Source organism: Bufo gargarizans, chromosome 5, assembly GCF_014858855.1.
Source record: "Bufo gargarizans isolate SCDJY-AF-19 chromosome 5, ASM1485885v1, whole genome shotgun sequence".
NCBI lineage: Eukaryota > Metazoa > Chordata > Amphibia > Anura > Bufonidae > Bufo > Bufo gargarizans.
The window spans coordinates 105,288,851-105,308,053 of NC_058084.1; the positions used below are offsets into that span (position 1 = coordinate 105,288,851).

The window sequence follows — 19,203 nt, forward strand, 5'->3', positions numbered from 1 at the left end:
GATTGGACCAGATGGTCCAACCTTTGAAATCCATTAATTGGTGCCCATGACCCAGTCACCAGTTCACCGGTTGTTCTTCCTTGGATCACTTTTGTTAGGTACTAACCATTGCCTACCTGGAACACCCCACAATGCCATCTCGGAGATTCTCTAAACCCAGTCGTCTAGCCATTACAATTTTGCCGTTGCCAAGGTCTCGAAGATCCTTACTCTTCACTTGCCGCCTAATATGTCTCACCTTCTTGTCACTGTCCTATAATGAGTGCTATGCACTTCACCTGTCAATGGCTTTATATTATGGCTGGTTGATGTACATACACAATGGGAAAATTTGTATTAGTAATTATAGACATTTTTATACGTTAATTTTGAAAAGTTGGCCAGGGCCGAGATGAGTTTGTAAATTGGACTAAAAGACGTTCATCATTTTATTTTGCCGCAAACTATTGATGGATAGCTATGCCAGCCAAGGGGTATTGAAAATAAATAGTACCCTACACAATTGGTGAACTGTTCTAAATATTGCAGACTGCAGTTTTGTTTTTGGATTTGGATTTTGTGTACATTACATAGATTGAGTATTGTGAATAGTAGTGGTCTTGAATCTTAGTACATAATTATCATGTAAGAGCATGGACCTGGCTCCCACTCATTGTGGACCGCTGGTAGCAGAAGACCGCATCCACATACATGATGCATATTACACGTGGATCTTCCACATGGATTTTTGTGTGGAAAATCTGCAGCGTAATACAGTACCAGCTAAGTAGAGGAGATTTTCAAAATCTCATATACAGTGTGGATGTCAATATTCTCATGCTTGTGTTGTGGACACATCTCTAGTAATTGGATTTAGTTTTCCCATTCTAATCCAGATGATCAGGAGAAAACTTATTTGGCCCAGTGACCACACATTCAATCACCCATCACAAAGCGCATCCTTTCTAAGCCTCTTTTCATGCCGTTCCTCAGAAACCTCACTATAATGTAGTCCAGCTATTCTGCATCATTCATGTGTGTGTCTAGGATGTTTGGACAACCCTGCGTCCAGGCAAAATGCACCCAAGCCTGATCTAAGAGGTGCAGGGAAGATGTGCAGTGTGCATACTGATTACTATTGTGTGTGTAGATAGATATGTGTATTAGATTTATCTTGCCTATCTGTACTTATGTAGCACCAGGAAGCGGACGGAAACAATGCAGTGAATGAACTTCACTTGACTCTATGCAGGAGTGCTGCAGCTCCTTTGGATTATAGGGCACATTTAAAACGCCGGTTTTAACAAAGCTCTAAACTGGCGGTGGATGCGCCGAAGTTATGAAGAAGCGCCGGTCTCTCCATAACTTCGGTGTATCCAGCGTCGGTTCTAAATGTAGAACAGCTTCTTACATTTAGAACTTTTTGTACAACTAATGTGTGTGTATGTGTGTCTATATATATATATATATATATATACATATATATATATACATATATATATATGACACAGTGAGGGGTTGTGTCTGGAAAGGCAGGTATTTCCCTCTCAGCAAATGCGGCTGGGCTGGTTTCCAGCCAGGTGAGGTCAAATACTGGACCGGAGTTTGGCAGCACCTGGCTGTCATTAAATAGGCAGCTGGGTTCAGCAGAGATGTCACTGTTTTTGGAGGGCTGAGAGATGTCTCTGCCGTGCTGGAGGGCTGAGAGCCGCATGCTGGGGAAACAAGCCTCCTATAGCCTGCTGTGGACTACTGGAGGCAGAACTGCCAGCAAAGTGACTTGTGTTATATGAGCTTTCCATTGTGTGTGAATTAACACCAAGACTGCAAAGTTACGTGCTGTTTTGTGCAAATGCCTCAAGTGTGAATAAACACGTTTTGAGTTAAGAACTTGTATTTTGCCTCTGTACTGCGCCCGCTTACCCTATCTACCAAAGCGAAACCCCACAATTGGTGGAGGATGCGGGCAAGAGCAGCGAGGCTGGCGTGAACACCGATCTTTTTGGTTTCTGCAAGTTTCAGGCACGGTTGTATGTCATACATTAAAAGGGTTGTCTGGGTTTAGAGCTGAACCCGGACATACCTCCATTTTCACCCAGGCAGCCCCCCTGACTTGAGCATCGGAGCAGGGTAAGGGAGCACAACGGAGCATGAGATGCTCTGATGCTAGCCTCAGGGGGGCTGTCTGGGTGAAAATAAGGGTATGTCCGGGTTCAGCTCTTAACCCAGACAACCCCTTTAAACCAGCTGTATTACAACCAGTGCCCCACGACAAAATGGAGGCTGTTGTGAAGGCCCTCATGGAGGCTAATCTGCAGCAGGGAGAGACAAACCTACAGCAAGGCAAGGCTAATAAGCAGCATCAGGAGACTAACTAGTTGCTGCTACAACACGTGATGGCTTTGCAGACAGCAGGAGCAACCCCGAGCGTCCACGATGCCCTGAAAGCAGTCTGTGCCGCGATTCCTAAGATGACCCCCACAGACGACATCAAGTATGAGAAAGTGGCCATCAGGGAAAAGCTACTCCATGATCAGTGGACTGAGGTCGTCGCTCCGATCCTGGCATCCGATTCCCAGCGGGTGTATTTTGACTTGCCGGACCATCAAGCAGCCGACTACCAAAAAGTAAAGGGTGAGATTTTGCCAAGACGGGGTGAATGTGTTGGTCTTGCCCCAGCGGGTACATTAGTGGGGGTTTAGGCCGGCTGAGCCTGCAAGGACCCAGTATTATGACTTCTTGCCTCTTGCAAAAAAATGTGCTGAGTCCCACGGCTATGCTGGATAGACTATTGGCTGATATGTTCTGGAGGGCTCTGCCACCCCCTCTCCAGCACTGGATCGGCCTGGTGTCTCCTGGCAACGCCCTAGAAATGGACCTGGTGCAGCGCTACGAGGCTACTAAGACAGTTACAGGGGGGGTTATTTTGGGAGGGGGGGGCAGTCAAACCCTGTAAATCTCCATCCCAGACCCGGCGACTTGTACCAACCAAACCCACCCGGGGTGTACCCTCTACGGACCTGGCTCCGATAGTCTGCTGGCGGTGTCAGAAGCCGGGCAATGTAAGAGCTGATGTCCCCATCAGGTGGAACCCATGGATACTAACTATGGCTACCGTCAGTCGTTATATGCCAGGAAGCTGTGTACAGCAGGTACCCCAGAAGCTCTAAACCACCTTTGCCAGGTGGAGGTAGGAGACACTCCAACAGAGGCTCTGCTGGACTCGGGGAGTCTGGTGTCCCTAGTAAGGGCTCCCCTCGTACGGTCAGCGGAGTATACTGGCCGGAAAGTCTCTGTCATGTGCATCCATGGAGACTTAAAAGACTATCCCACCGCCCTGATGTCTCTAATCACAGGGGCTGGCAGATGGACTCACAAAGTGGCAGTTGCCCCAAATTTACACTACGAACTTATAATAGGGAGAGACTTCCCGGCACTGTGGCCTGCTACGAGAGTGACTGATACCCATGAGACAGGGATAACCCTAGCAGAGTGGCCCGACTTCAGGGGGGAGACCAGAACCCTGGGAACCTGAGTCCGAAGGGCCAGCGGTAGGGGTGACCGTCGCTTCGGTGGAAGAGGGGGAGACAACCCCGCTGAGTGTGATGTGGAGGACTTGCCGCCGAGTCCTGAATTGGCAGACCTCAATGTCTCCGGGGATAATTTTGGTACTTCCCAATGTCGGGACCCAACCCTATCCCGCCCTGGGAAAATGTATTAATAGTAGATGGTGAACCACAACAACCTGGTGCAGAGTCAGTGTTTCCCCACCCATTGAACAGTTGGTGGTCTCCAAGGCTTATCGCAAGCTTGTGTTAGATCTAACCCACCAACACGTTCTCGGGGGTCACCTGGAGCTGCAGAAAACTCAGGATCGTATTCTGCAGCGGTTTTACTGGCCCAGCATATTCAAAGAAGTGGAAGAGTTTTGTAAGTCTTGCCCGACCTGCCAGATAACTAGCCTCCAGCCACCTTTCCATAGTCCCCTAATACCTCTCGCGATTATCGAAGTACCGTTTGACCGAATAGCTATGGACCTCATAGGCCCAGTACCGAAGACCGCCAGAGGGCATCAACACATCTTAGTCATTCTAGACTACGCCTCTCGGTACCCGGAGGTGGTGCCACTGCGACATACCTTGGCCAAACTCATAGCTAAGAAGTTAATGGAGATGTTTTCCCGAGTAGGACTACCTAAAGAAGTTCTGACCGACCAAGTAACCCCTTTTATGTCCAAGGTGATAAGGGAACTCTGTAAGTTGCTGCACACAAAACAACTACGGACGTCCTTTTACCATCCGCAAACGGACGGTCTGGTAGACTGGGACCTCCTTCTGCCCTATCTCATGTTCGCAGTGCGAGAGGTACCCCAGGTCTCTACTGGGTTCTCGCCCTTCAAACTGCTATATGGCAGACACCCTCGCGGTCTCTTGGATGTGGCCAAAGAGACGTGGTAACAACAACCCACTCCACATAAAAGTGTAATTGAGTATGTTACCCAGATGCAAGATCGGATAGAGACAGTGTTGCCTCTTGTTAGGGAGCATATGGAGGCAGCTCAGCAAGTCGGGTCTATAATCGCCAGGCTCGGGTCCGGATATTTAACCCAGGTGATCGGGTTTTGGTTCTGGTGCCGACTGTGGACAGTAAGTTCCTGGCTAGGTGGCAGGGGCACTAGGAGATGGAAACTACAAAGTACACCAGCCAGGGCGGAGAAAGCCGGAGCAGGTTTACCATGTGAATTTACTCAAACCGTGGAAAGATAGGGAAACCTGTACCGAAGACGGGTTTCTACGAGAAGAGGTACCGGCCGCTCTGATGCAAGAGAGTCGGCTGCCACAGTAAAAAATGCTAACAGTCTCTTCTCAGTGTGTTCTCAGACCTCCCTGGACGCACTTCCGTAATCCAGCATGATATAGTCACTGAGCCTCAGGCAAAAGTCTGATTAAACTCATACCGGGTACCCGAGGCTCGGCGGCAAGCCATATCGGAGGAATGCAGCTAATGTTGCAGCTATAGAAGTCAAAAAGTGAATTTGGCAGTCCTATAGTATTGATACCAAAGTCGGACGGGACTTTACGGTTTTGTAATGACTTTCGAAAACTTAACGAGGTTTCCAAATTCAATGCATATCCCATGCCCCGGGTGGATGAGCTCATCAAGAGGTTAGGACAAGCCCGGTATTTTTCTGTTTTGGACCTCACAAAAGGGTACTGGCAGGTGCCCTTAACAGAGGCTGCCAAAGAGAAAACTGCCTTCATCACGCCTGAGGGGCTGTATCAATATACGGTCTTCTCCTTTGGTCTGCATGGCGCCCCCGCCACTTTTCAGAGACTAATGGACATTGTGCTTCGTCCACATCGGCGGTACACTGACTACCGACTGGGAAAGTCAACTACCCAAAGTGCAGGCTGTAGTGGACTCTCTTCGGAAAGCTGAGAGCCGCATGCTGGGGAAACTGGACCCCTAAAGCCTGCTGTGGACTACTGGAGGCAGAACTGCCAGCAAGGTGACTTGTGTTATATGAACTTTCCATTGTGTGTGAATTAACACCAAGACTGCAAAGTTACGTGCTGTTTTGTGCAATTGCCTCAAGTGTGAATAAACACTGACGTCTTGAGTTAAGAACTTGTATTTTGCCTCTGTACTGCGCCCGCTTACCCTATCTACCAGAGCGAAACCCAACTATATGTATATATTGATATACATTTAGATATATAAAAAATAAACTCTATATAAAGGGACAGGACACATTTACAACTGCTATAGAATCTCTAAGTTGGCCACAGCTAATGTTGGCTCCTTTCCCGTAGATGACAAGAACCTGTAAGGATACCTCCACATTGTGCAAATTACGCGCGTTTTTTCCACACAGATTTTGTACAAAAAACCCACAGTGTAATACAGCTTTTTTTTGTGTTTGTGGATTTCACCTTTAAAAAAAAAAATTCTACTGTGAAATGAATGCGGTTGAGCGTAGCCACTATGCAATGTATGGCGCTGTGCTTGGTAAACTGCAAGAAGGCCATGGCGCTCATAGGAGCGCCGGTGCCTTCTCAAACAGCTAATTGGCGGGGTCCTGTGGGTCAGACCCCCACACCAATCAGTATCAAAATCTGGGAAAACCCCTGTAATGGAAGAGTGAAGTCTGCAGCAGAACTGCATCAAAAACTGTGCAATAAAGTGCCCAAACTGTGATAAATACTGCAGATTTTTGGTGTGGTTTTGGTGCAGATTTGAAGCAAATTAGAATTGGGAATTGGGCTGATCATCCGAGGGAGCTGGTGGTAAGGGAGGTGACGAACAAGGTGGGCCCCTCCAATTCTGTGAATATGGTGTGAATCATCATCATCATCTTCAGGCCTTGTAAAAAAAAAAAATGTGGGAGATATATATATACACACACACACACATGCATGCCTAGCACACTACATACATGAGTCCCCCGTCAGATTTTAACTTTTAATGAAAATAAAATGGGGGGAAAAAAATCTGCTGCCTATTTTCTGCTCGTGGCATCATCTCTGGCCGCCCTGCCCTTGGCTTCACAGCAAAGGAATGCACTCTGGAAAATGTGACTCTCTCTATTGGATAGGCCAATGTAGTGACAGAGGCGCTTGTGTTACATAATTGCAAAGGTATTAACTGTTGCCTTGCAAGCAGCTTGTGTGTGGCAACTATAAACGTCTGTGTCGTACCTGAAAAATGACGGTATATCAGCATCCTGACAATTAACTGTGTTATATAATACCGCGTGCAGAGTGTGAGTCTGTGATTTCACAAGTAAAATCTGAGGTAAATTTCCAAGGGGTTTGAATGTTTATTGTAAATAAAGTTTATTAAAACACACACTCTGAGGATATTTACTAATGCAATTATGTCAGGGTTAAACGTGATATCTCTTACATGCTCCTCATTTGTGAAGGGCAGGTTGTCACAAGTGGATGTGGCCGCTCGGTGATTGATTCATGAATGTTTTCTGCTGCTTTCTACTCTAAAAATGCAGATGAAGTGCTTCACAGCAGTGTTCATAAATGACTCTATGTTCTCCTCATTGTAATGTACCGTTTGCAGTGTTTGCTTCAATAAACTTTATTGACAATTCATTTTAATAACCCCTTTAATTGAGACATAGCTTTCATTAAAATGGGCACTAGGACCTACAAGCTGTACAAGAACTCAGGAGCATACATAGAAGTGAGGGGCACCATAGCAATATACATAGCGAACCACTGTCCTGTTTTATGTTTCCTCATCCCATCTGTACTCCCATATTTTGCTTACTCTCACCCTTGGAGTAGAGAAAGGTAATGTTGCACCTGAATCTGTTCTCCCTCGGTTTTGATACTGTTGTGTGCTCAGTGTAGAGAGTGGAGAGGAGGCTAACCTAATCCCCTTAGGGCCCTTAGCATGTACCTTAAAAAACGATGTACACATTTGGGAGCATTTTTTTTATTATTGCTTTGTACTCATTTTGAGCTGAAAATCATTTTTTCAATTGGTCTTTATTAAAAATCTGGAATCCCTTTTTTGTGTACATAGCTGAGATGCTGTAGTAGCTGCCTGCAGATTTTCTATCTTCTCAGTCAGTTGGGGAGCTGACAGACTCCTTATCTCTGCTCTTTGCCTTTATAAACTATTATCATTATAGCTCAGTTCTTATCTTACTTATAAGAATGTGGCTTAAATAAGTGTTTGTTTATGACCTCTTGGTAGTTTAGAGATAAGGTTTTTTAGATGACCTGCACAAAGTGAAAGTATCAGTCGCACAGTTAGAAAAACAGTTAACCCTTTGTGACAGAATGCCTAAATATTTTTTAATGAAGGCCAATTGAAAATATGATTTTTAGCCAACAATAAGTAAAATGCAATCATAAAAAAAAAAAAAAGCCTCCAAAGGTGTACATGGCCTTTAACTGCCTATGTGGCATGTATCATAGTTGCTAACTGTCTCGAATTTGAAGGGACTGTCCCTGATTTTTAGAGACAGTCCTGGCAAATTTCAAGCTGTCCTGGGCTAAAAATGGGTGGAGTTAACAACATCCCTGCCCAGAAGTGGGCGTTTCTGGTTAGAGTTTGGGAGTTCCTAGGGCCAGGGTTTTGGATGCCCCGATTTTACCAACCTAAGCGTTGGTAAGTATGCATGTACGTGCTTCCATAACCTATCTTTGCACTAAATCTCTCCACTTCTCTGTCCCTAGCGAGGATGAAGATGACGATCTTCATTATGCTGACCATGATTATGAGGTTCCAGTGCAGAAAACTGTAAAGAAAGTCTGGAACAGAGTCAAATGGTCCAAAGAAGAGGTGCCGTTTACATGCTTCTTGAGTCTTACAATTGCAGCTCTTACTGTAGTCTTCAGTCTTCATTAAGAATGCTTTTTTTTTATTACAGGATGAAAAACTGAAGAAATTAGTTGAACAGCATGGGACGGATGACTGGGCTCTTGTGGCTTGTCATTTTATGGTACGTTTTCTGTAAATAATCAGTAATAACAGAGTAAGCGCAGTATGGACGCACTAACCTGGTAACCTATTTTGACCTGGTCACAATAACTGCTATTTACCTTACTATCAGTACATCTCATTGAAAAAAAAATAATGTGAAAAATGTTGCCCACTTTTCTGAAAATTACTATTGTCCAGCAAATGCAGGCAGGTGAAGACAGAAGTATTTGTATCCTCAGCATAAGGCCTTATGCGCATGACTGTATCCATTTTGTGGTCCGCAAACCATGGACACTTGCCAGGTGCATGCTGCCATTTTCTCACACCCAACAGTAGAAATGGCTATTCTTGCACGGAAAATAGACAAGAATATGACATGTTCTATAATTTACGGAAATGGATGACCTCTGTGTGCTGTCCTAATTTTTTGAAGCCCCATAGAAATGAATGGTTGCATGCATGAGGCCTAAAGAAGGAGCATGCAAACTTAGACCAGGGCTGGACTATTGGTCATCCTATAGATAATGGAGCATTGCCATCTAATTGTATGTATAATAATCTAAAGGTGTTCATGCTAAGGTTACTAGAAACCTTATCTATCCAGGACTTATGAAAGAGGAGAATTATCAGTGTCATTGTAAGCATATCTTCCAGTACTTCAGAATGGTGGCACTGTTGGACCCTTGCTGGATCTTAGGTTCAGACTTGTAGTTTGTATGTGTTTGCATGCGGTTCCTCCAGATGATCCGGTCAGCTCCCACACTCTAAAAACAAACAGGTTACCTCGGAGTTTAGATTGTGAGGCCCAATGGAGACAGGGACCAATACGAGCGATGGCGATCTCTGTGTAGCACTGTGGAATATGTTGGCACCATATAAATAAAATCTTGGCTTCATCACTTTGCTCAAGGCTGGAGCTACACATCTATCTTGGTTTTGCGACAAATGTTGTGGCCAAGATTGGTGTGTAGCCCTAGCCTTATATCTCCCATTGTCCTACTGCCCTGTTTGTATGAAGAATTGGACAATGTGTGGCCAGATTAATCTGTGTCTGAGCTTTGTAGGGAGCATTGTATATTTTAATGACAACCGTGGATTACTCTGTGCCAACTAACAAGCATGTGACCAAATTATGAGCTCATACCAGGGACCTGAACCTGTAAAACAGGTTTATGGAGTGGAAGTAGGTATATTGCCATCATTGTGGCTTTATATTAATACACTGGTCTCCCTTTTAGAACCGATCAGATATTCAGTGTCAGCATCGTTGGCAGAAGGTTTTGAATCCTGAACTTGTGAAGGGACCTTGGACCAGAGAGGAGGATCAAAGGGTAAGATAGAGATTGGGTCCTTGGGCCCTGCATTCATGTGTGTGTTTCTTTTTAAGGTTTTCCCGTTCTCCGATATTGATGCCTATTTTTAGGATAGCCATCAATATCCAATTGACTCCCGGCACCCCTACCGATTAGCTGGCTCAAGGGACCACCGCTTTCTAATGAGTGTTGCATCCTCTTCATTGTTTACCAGACTCAATGCTGTATGGTTTGTGGGTGGTGTGCCTGGTATCGCAGCTCTCTGCCGCTCATTCAACTGCATCTAGTCACAGCAAGTGCTAAAAGTACTGCTCTATGCCTGCGAAACGATGAACGGGGACATGGCTCTCATCAGGGCGGTAATACAGGCGCTTCAAAGTTTAAAAAATGTATCAGTTATGCCATTCCTTTTTAATAATTATAGTGTATGCTGTCTTAGCGTCAATGTGCTTGGAGTGTCTTACAGTAATCATGTATATAAGCATGTAATAATGTAGTAATAATCATGTATATAATCATGTAATATAATGTAATAATAATATTGCAATTATGTAACCATGTATATAAGTATGTACTAATGCAATAATAATCATGTATATAAGGCTACTTTCACACTAGCGTTCGGGTGTCCGCTTGTGAGCTCCGTTTAAAGGGGCTCACAAGCGGCCCCGAACGCATCCGTCCAGCACTAATGCATTCTGAGTGGACGCGGATCCGCTCAGAATGCATCAGTATGGCAGCGTTCAGCCTCCGCTCCGCTCAGCGTTGGGGTGTCCGCCTGGCCGTGCGGAGGCGTGCGGATCCGTCCAGACTTACAATGTAAGTCAATGGGGACGGATCCGTTTGAAGATGACACACTATGGCTCAATCTTCAAACGGACCCGTCCCCCATTGACTTTCAATGTAAAAGTCTGGACGGATCCGTTCAGGCTACTTTCACAATTAGAATTTTTTTTGCAATATAATGCAGACGGATCCGTTCTGAACGGAGCCACCGTCTGCATTAGATGAGCGGATCCGTCTCAGACGGATCCGCTCTGAACGCTAGTGTGAAAGTAGCCTAAGCATGTAATAATGCAATAATGTAATAATATTGCAATCATGTAATAATAATGAAATTTAATAATAATCATGTATATAATTTAATAATGCAAGATTAAGAATAATGCAATAATCGGTAGCCATGCATGTATAAAAAAAAAATATATTGTATTATTTAGCTAATTAAAAAATGTATGAAAGCGTAAAACCTATGCATTCTTTTGCTGAATTATTTGGACACCATATTGTGAATTCCTTGTAATCACATCTTCCTCCTTCTGGATATTAGGTGATTGAATTGGTTCATAAATATGGTCCAAAAAGGTGGTCTCTTATTGCAAAGCACTTGAAAGGGAGAATTGGCAAGCAGTGCCGAGAGCGATGGCACAACCACCTAAATCCAGAAGTGAAAAAGTCTTCTTGGACATTAGACGAGGACCGCATAATCTACGATGCTCATAAACGACTTGGAAACCGATGGGCTGAAATTGCTAAACTGCTTCCAGGAAGGTAATTTTTATACAACAAGCTGGGCATCTGTTTTAGGTGGATATCCACTTTGCCCAGTTTATTACACATTAATGAGATTCCTTTAATGCGACATTTGGTTTAAGGTTAGAAATGTGATATCATTGAGAACAGCAGACAGAGCCAGTTAGGAAATCGCTCTGACTCAGGATGGAATCACACATACATTTTTTTTTTGTGGCAGTTTTTGATGCAGTTTTTTGTGCCAAGCATTGGAGTGGATCCAAAAGAGCGAAGTCTCAGTCTTCCCCTAGATTATGTTACACAAGGTGGTGGAAAACCACACTAGAAAATCATAATGGAGCACATTATAAAGCTGCATGGATTTCTAAAAAATTAGATGAGGTTTCACTATGTGATTGTAATTGGTATTTGTTACTTAGTTGCGTTTTCATTGTGGTTTTATCCACTTCCTGAAAATAATGGGGTCCGTCGGGCTCTGTCATTCTGCTGGAAAACAAAATAGTGCATTATTATTATTATTATTATTATTATTATTATAATTTTTTTATAAATATGATGGAATCTGTGACAGAGCCTCCAGTGAAGATGTGAAACTAGCCCAGTTTTGCTAAAATCAATAAAATAGAATTTAGTTCTCTGTGTTTTTCCAAGGCCTAAACTGTGACGGGAAAACACCACATGTGAACACAACCGTGTGCTTTTCTTCTCTTTGGATTCACTCATAGCTTTGGGTTGAAAACCTGCCACAAAAAAACTGCTTGTGTGATTCCAGCCTAAAGCAATAAATAGATTTAGTGCTAACATTTTTATCTTGGGCTGTTATAAGGTTCACTGTTCTTACGTACTATTCTATGAACATTCCAAATTCCAGAATTTCTCATAGTCTGACATTTCTCGTGCTTTGTTGTTGTCAAACCAAAGGCATTTTCCGACTACACAAGTGCTTGAGTGGTGCAGCTGGAATGCCTGGGTATCCATTCTATATAGTGTGTATGACTGTTGACCCACATGGTGACCATGTAACGCTTATAAAGTGATCTACCGCCTGTTTTTCCTAGGACCGATAATTCTATAAAGAATCATTGGAATTCTACTATGAAGCGCAAAGTTGAACAGGAGGGATATTTGCAGGATCTAACGGAGAAGGAACACCGTTCCAAACAGCATCATAGAGCTTGTGCTGCACTGGCTCATTTGCAGGCACAGAACGTGTACTATGTGCCCCTCCAATCTCAAGTAAATGTTCTCTCTTTTTCCATATGTTTTACCTTTTCCATCCTTAAAAGTGCACCTTTAATGTCCACGCCATGGAGGCATCTTCAGCTTTCATTCTATTCACTAAGAATCGAGATTCTTTTCATTCTTAGTGAACCGAGGAGGATGCCTTCATTCCGTGTCTCATCAGTCCACTCCTTCCCTTCTTGCGGCATGCTCTTTGTAGTTAACCTCCACCCTAGGCTCCTCTTTCCATATGGCATTCTGTACTACTACTTCATACATTCATCCGTCACTGTCATCTAGGAAGAATCGCCCATTTTGTTCAGCTGCTCTGCCTCTCTGTGCTGCTGTCCCTGGGGATGGTGTGTCTGGGCCACGTGCGTTTTCTTTGCTCCAATATACAATTTTTTTATACTTCTTTTACCAGTCCTCTTGAAATTTCCCATATTTGAATTAGTCCTAACCTGACAAGATCTCTAGATGAATACTGTGCATGTGTATTTCGCGATTATTCTCCTCCGTGCCTCTACTGTTTTGCTGACCACCCACTTCTCATTTAAAATTCTTTTATTCTCTTTGACATGACTTTCCCCATTCTTGTTCACACTCCATCTGTTCTTCATTGTTTCCTTTTCTTTAACTTGTTTTTAAGAGTATTTCACGACTCAGTCTTCATCTTTTCTCTTCTTATCCGCAGATCCTTATGTGTTAACCCCCCAAAAAAGTAGGATAATGACCTGACAGAGCTTGAGTAATGTAACAGAGGCCCAGTTTGTAACATACTATGATTTATTCTAAAGTACCAAGTGTAAGGGTCAATTACAAGACATTGGTTGGAGTGCCTGAGAATTGCTCTATAGGAAAACCAGATGGCGAAGTGTACAACATGAGAATAGTCTTTATGTGGGGAAAATGGGCAAAAAGTAGCTAAAAAATACAGAGGATTTTAGGCTACATAAATAAAGTGGAACTGATGGTGAGCTAGATGTGACCTAATTCTCTAACATGGTCTCTAAAGCAGTTTGGCCCCCGAGCTTACGTCTTGTATTTATAGAACTATATACAGTACATGTTTCTCATCTATCGGTGAGGGACAGGTAAGCAAACATTCTCCTACCTCTCCACTGTATGCCCCACCTGTCCTTTAGTTCGGTGCTTGAGATACTATTTAGACAGGGACTGGTTTAGCAAATCAGAACAATTGTCTGTGTCCATTATCTAGTTGCAAAGACATATCACATACTGTTTAGAGGGGTTCTGCCATCAGATACATCACAATCAAACCGTCTCACCTGAGACATGTGCTCTTGACAGTTGAACATCATGTTCTTGGTCTCCTCCTGCTAGGCGCCCGTATTCTCGAGAAAATTGATGTTTTATAATATGCAAATGAGCAACTATGGCGGTGCCATTGTACCTCTTTGCTCACAGAGGCTCCGCTTATTGCCCTTCATGCTGCGCCGCCCTGACTGACAGGGCCGGGCTGTGAAGACATGCTCGCTCCTGGTCGTGAAGTCTCACGGGTGCTCGTTCAGCGCACATGCGCTGTACAGGGATGGACGCCCCCGCCCTTAGTGCGCCTAGGGGACTCATTTGCATATTATAAAACACCAATTTCTTAAGAATGCAAGCACCTAGGAAGATGGGACCAAGACTAATTGTCAACTGTCAAGCTCCTGTATCTCAGGTGAGACCGTTTAATTGCGACGTATCTGATGACAGAACCCCTTTAAGCAATAAATGCTTTATAGGTGACATGGGGTAAGAGGGTGGCACATGACGCCAAGGTGTCTCTGGGTCAGGCCTCTATCATGCATATCGTCTAATTACATTTCTAAAACACAGTCATTGGCCGAAGTAAGACTAATAGGTTGAAATGCGCCTAGTCAACGATGTTTGTTTGCTGTCCTCAGATTCCAGGATACCATTACTTCTCTTCTGATGACGGCCGCATCGATGGCATGCAGAACTCTTATGCCTTTATTCAGGTAAAGTTTACTGTACAACATGTCTGTGTGAATACATACATACTAGACAGACCAGTAATATTAGGCATGTTCTTATGTGGTATACCCTTATATATAATTATTTATTGTATTGTAACTTTGATTTAGTTGTTTCTTTGTTATATCTGTGACATGATATGGCTGCTAGTTCAACTCCCATAGAGGTTATGAATATAATCCTGGTCATGTGGTGAAAGGGAAGTAACAGAACTACATCTGTACTAGTAATTAGATTTGATTGGAGTGGAAGGTAAGCTTTAAAGGCAAATTACAGCCAAAGTGATCTTCTAATATGTTGTAGATACATGTAAAGCCCAGATCTTCAGTATAAAGAATCTAAGTGGGGGTTCTCTATACATCCCATTTTGATTGTCGAAGATCTTGGATTTTTACCAGTGTAAGCTGTGACATATCAGAAGGTCATTTTGGTTGGATTGTCTTAGGAAATTCTTTCAGAATAGAAAGGTGTCCATGCACTGTAGGCTTTGATTTCTGTATGGTTAGAACCTAGCATTCTGACATGGGTGCCCTCTTCATATATAGATATGTTCATATACAGGTGAAACTCGAAAAATTTTGAATATTGTACAAAGTTTCTTTATTTCAGTAATGCAACTTAAAGGGACTCTGTCACCAGTTTCTAACCCCCCTTTTATAACTATGGTTCTCTCCATGGTCCCCTTCTCATTACAAAGCTGTTGTTATAAGTTAAATCCGCCGTGTAGTTTTCATAAAAATCGCTTTTATCTAACCTGTCAATCTTCAGGATAAGGTGCCCAGGGCGTTTCTGATGGTCTGAATCTGCCGCTCTTCGCCGCCGCCGTTGGTGCCCAGCTCCTCTCATGATCCTTTCAGCGCCACCTCGATGTAATGCAATCCGCCTCCGGCTCTCCTCAGTGCCCCCTCCTCCTTTTCAAAGATCTCGCGCGTGCGCACAGGCCTGTGCCTGATGCGGACGTTTAGATTCTGCCTCGTGGAGCGAAGTGCGCATGCGCGCGTTCGCGCATATTCGCGCGCATTCGCGCATGTTCGCATGCGCACTTCGCTCCACGAGGCAGAATCTAAACGTCCGCACGGGCGCATCAGGCACAGGCCTGTGCGCACGCGCGAGATCTTTGAAAAGGAGGAGGGGGCACTGAGGAGAGCCGGAGGCGGATTGCATTACATCGAGGTGGCGCTGAAAGGATCATGGGAGGAGCTGGGCACCAACGGCGGCGGCGAAGAGCGGCAGATTCAGACCATCAGAAACGCCCTGGGCACCTTATCCTGAAGATTGACAGGTTAGATAAAAGCGATTTTTATGAAAACTACACGGCGGATTTAACTTATAACAACAGCTTTGTAATGAGAAGGGGACCATGGAGAGAACCATAGTTATAAAAGGGGGGGTTAGAAACTGGTGACAGAGTCCCTTTAAAAGGTGAAACTAACATATGAGGTAGACTCATTACATGCAAAGCGAGATATTTCAAGCCTTTAGTTGTTATAATTTGGATGATTATGGCTTACAGCTTATGAAAACCCCAAAGTCACAATTTTGAGGTACCCTTTGCTCAGGGGGTATGGATTAATTAGCTGACTAAAGTGTGACACTTTGAGCCTAGAATATTGAACCCTTTCGCAATATTCTAATTTTAAGCTGCATTAATGCAATTCCTTTTCATTTGCATTACTGAAATAAATGGACTTTTGCACGATATTCAAATTTTTTGAGTTTCACCTGTATAACATTGAAGTGCAGCATTGGCTGTCTTTTATCTATTGATCACCCTCATTGTGCTGCACTTTCCTAAACTACCACTGTGTGGATTCTCCTCTGTCTGTCTCCTTGACTGTTGTTTCCCCTCTTCTCTGGTTCTTTTACATGCCTCTCAGCAGCCCTTTGTTGATGTGGATGACCCTGATAAGGAAAAACGGATAAAGGAACTTGAGTTGCTGCTTATGTCAGCTGAGAATGAAGTCAGAAGAAAAAGAGTGCCGTCTGTAAGAAGGCTGTTTGACTCTTTTTCTGTACTGCTCTCACTATTGCATGCTATGTGTGTGTGTTTTCTTGTTTTCCTTACAAATAATGGCAGGGCTATGACATTGGTGTTATAACGTAAAGCAGGGAAATGTCATACATTGACGTTCAGTCGACAGGTGCAGTTTGTAATATTTAATAGCTGAGAAATATTTTAAAGAGATATTCCCAGATAAAACATTTTATCACTGATCCAATTAAATTAACCCCTCCCCCCTGGATCACTAGAATGAGGGACCACAGTCCCCCCAACTGAATGTCCTTTGCAAGGAGGAGTTTGAATGGAACCAATTGAGCATAGATGCTACCACTTCAGTCAAATTCTATAGACATAATGGCAACAGCTGTTATCCAGTGGATAGGTTATAAATGTTTTTTTCTGCCGGAATACCCCTTTAATTTATTTAAAGTTAAGTAAATTAGTTACCTGACTTTGGGTGACATAATTGTGGAAATAGTTCTCTAGCTATTATGTTTTTAGTAGATTAGCAACTTTAAGCTGGCCATACACATTCAATAGCTGTCGGCCAAACGATGGGTTAGCCATCTCTCCCTCCTGGCTTCCCCATTCACATACACGTTCGTCTCGGCCGAATTTGTTTGTGTATTCTATAGGGTGAGCAGAGAAAGCTGCTGCCAGACACTTCTGTCGGGGGCTTATCTCCCCAGATAAAAAAAAAAAAGTTCGGGCAAAAAAATGTATTTCACCCGTTCCTTGTTTCCCCTCGACATCATGGGAAGAGTCAGAAGCTCCCCACACACATTAGTGTTTCCACTGGTGGGTGTTGGTGGGTTCGGCTAACAAAAGTATAGTGCGTATGGCCAGCTTTAGTCTATAGTATGTGTAGTAATGTGATAACGTCCTGTCTATTACCGTATATTTCCAGAGTCAATAAAACTGTAAAATTAGGTAGGTAGAAAATCTGCTTACTGTATGTTGCGTTGTCTGCTGTTCACTTCCTAAATACTGGCGCCTTTTGCTTGCCCTGCGGTGTAAAATAATTTAACGTGGTTCAAAAACGTTACTGGGAGAACTGTTATTCCAGGTGTACAATTTTGCTTCAGGTTCTGCAAGCACATCAGCATATATTCTAAGGTTTAGATTTTTTTTCATAGGGTAGTGAAAGGACAGTGTTCATGTTCCATATGTCATTTTGTGTGCTCAACACTTTAGTCAAAAAGTGTTTTTTTTCATGTAGGGAAATCTTAAAGGCCCCCATACACGTTAGGCTATTGTTTGCCAAACCTGCCCTTTTTGGTGGGATCAGCCAGCAATCTATTATGTATAGGGGCCTCCTGACGACAGAAAATGTAGAAGGAGATTGAGCGAGCACATTGGATTTCAACACCTGATCCATTTGCCCTCCTAAGAGATAAAGTCAGCAAAGAAATGTGGTCTGGTGGCAACTCTCTCCTTTCTCCCAATTGAAAACTGGTACATGCGCAGTGAACCGAGCATGTACTGTATGTGTATGGGTCTTGAGAGACAGTTGTTTGACCGACAGCTATTGAATGTGTACAGCACCCCAAGGGCTCATGCACACGAGAGTATGTATTTTGCGGGCCACAACAAATACGGATGATGCCCGTATGCATTCCGTATTTTGCGTAACGGAACAGCTGGCCCCTAATAGTCCTATCCTTGTCCGTATGCAGATAATAATAAGACATGTTCTATATTTATGTGGAACGGACATACAGAATTGGAATGCACACGGAGTAACTTCAGGTTTTTTTTTGCGGACCCATTCAAAAGAATGGTTCCGCATACGGTCCGCAAAAACAAAACGTAACTGACACGGAAAGAAAATACGTTTGTGTGCATGAGTGTTATAGTGCTCAAGAGTACATTATTTGGAACTTAGAGTAGAGTGTCCCGTATCCAGAAATGAATGCAAACGCACCAAACGGTGCCAGGTTGTACCTGCTGGTCACCGCCACTTCTCTAGAGTTGAAAAGTGATGGAAATCTTATCCGTTGCACTTGGTGTGACACGGCCTCTTTTAATCAACAGGAACAATGACATTTTAATCTTTTAGTGTAATTGTTCCAAATGTTACAATATCCATAACTTCATGATTATATAGGTTTTTTTAAGCTCAGTTCCCTGTTTTATCCATCCCCATTTCTATCTCAGCAGACTGGGAGCTTGTCGAGTTGGTCTGAAACAATTGTTGTGGATGACAGCATGTCCAATACTTTAACCAGTTTAGAGGAGCAGACCAGCGAATTTTACAGTGTGGATGACTCGGAGAACATGACAGGTCACATCACCTCTCCAAGTAATATATTGACTGTGGAACCCAACGCTGTAATATCCTCTCTAGGATCCATGCCAGAATTTGGCGAACCGTTTGATCACATTGAAGTTGTGAGTAGGACAGATCATCTGAATTTTTCTCATTCAGACATGTTAACTACACTGGTCGTGTTCATGGTTGTTGACAGCGTGTGGTCTATGCTAGTCCCAGACTCAGGTGGTGTTTAATAAATGGAGTTTCATACAACCCCATTAAGTAACACATGCAACATCTTAATCTGTTTTAATAGCTTGCTGCCTCACCATAATGCTATGTAGGTGATATGGATGCAAATGAGCTCTTTTCTAGAAGGAATAAAACTCTCTTGTGCTACCTACAGCTAGCTATGCTGGAGGAAAGTTAATTAAATTTCCTAGGGGCATTGT

The 19,203-nt window shown here is 43.5% G+C and overlaps 1 protein-coding gene across 9 annotated transcripts in view; it reads left to right on the forward strand.

Moving 5' to 3' along the window:
• MYBL1 (MYB proto-oncogene like 1) overlaps nucleotides 1-19,203 on the forward strand; it is a 37,040-nt gene that overhangs the window by 3,813 nt on the left and 14,024 nt on the right. For 3 of the 9 annotated variants that reach the window (XM_044294283.1, XM_044294290.1, XM_044294287.1), the window contains exons 2-9: nucleotides 8,181-8,286; nucleotides 8,375-8,446; nucleotides 9,666-9,758; nucleotides 11,071-11,291; nucleotides 12,332-12,509; nucleotides 14,405-14,479; nucleotides 16,373-16,480; nucleotides 18,655-18,888. In XM_044294283.1, the coding sequence (XP_044150218.1) occupies nucleotides 8,181-8,286; nucleotides 8,375-8,446; nucleotides 9,666-9,758; nucleotides 11,071-11,291; nucleotides 12,332-12,509; nucleotides 14,405-14,479; nucleotides 16,373-16,480; nucleotides 18,655-18,888 (1,087 nt within the window). The remainder of the gene's footprint in view (nucleotides 1-8,180; nucleotides 8,287-8,374; nucleotides 8,447-9,665; nucleotides 9,759-11,070; nucleotides 11,292-12,331; nucleotides 12,510-14,404; nucleotides 14,480-16,372; nucleotides 16,481-18,654; nucleotides 18,889-19,203) is intronic. The other 6 variants (XM_044294284.1, XM_044294289.1, XM_044294285.1 and 3 more) reach the window with 5 other exon arrangements.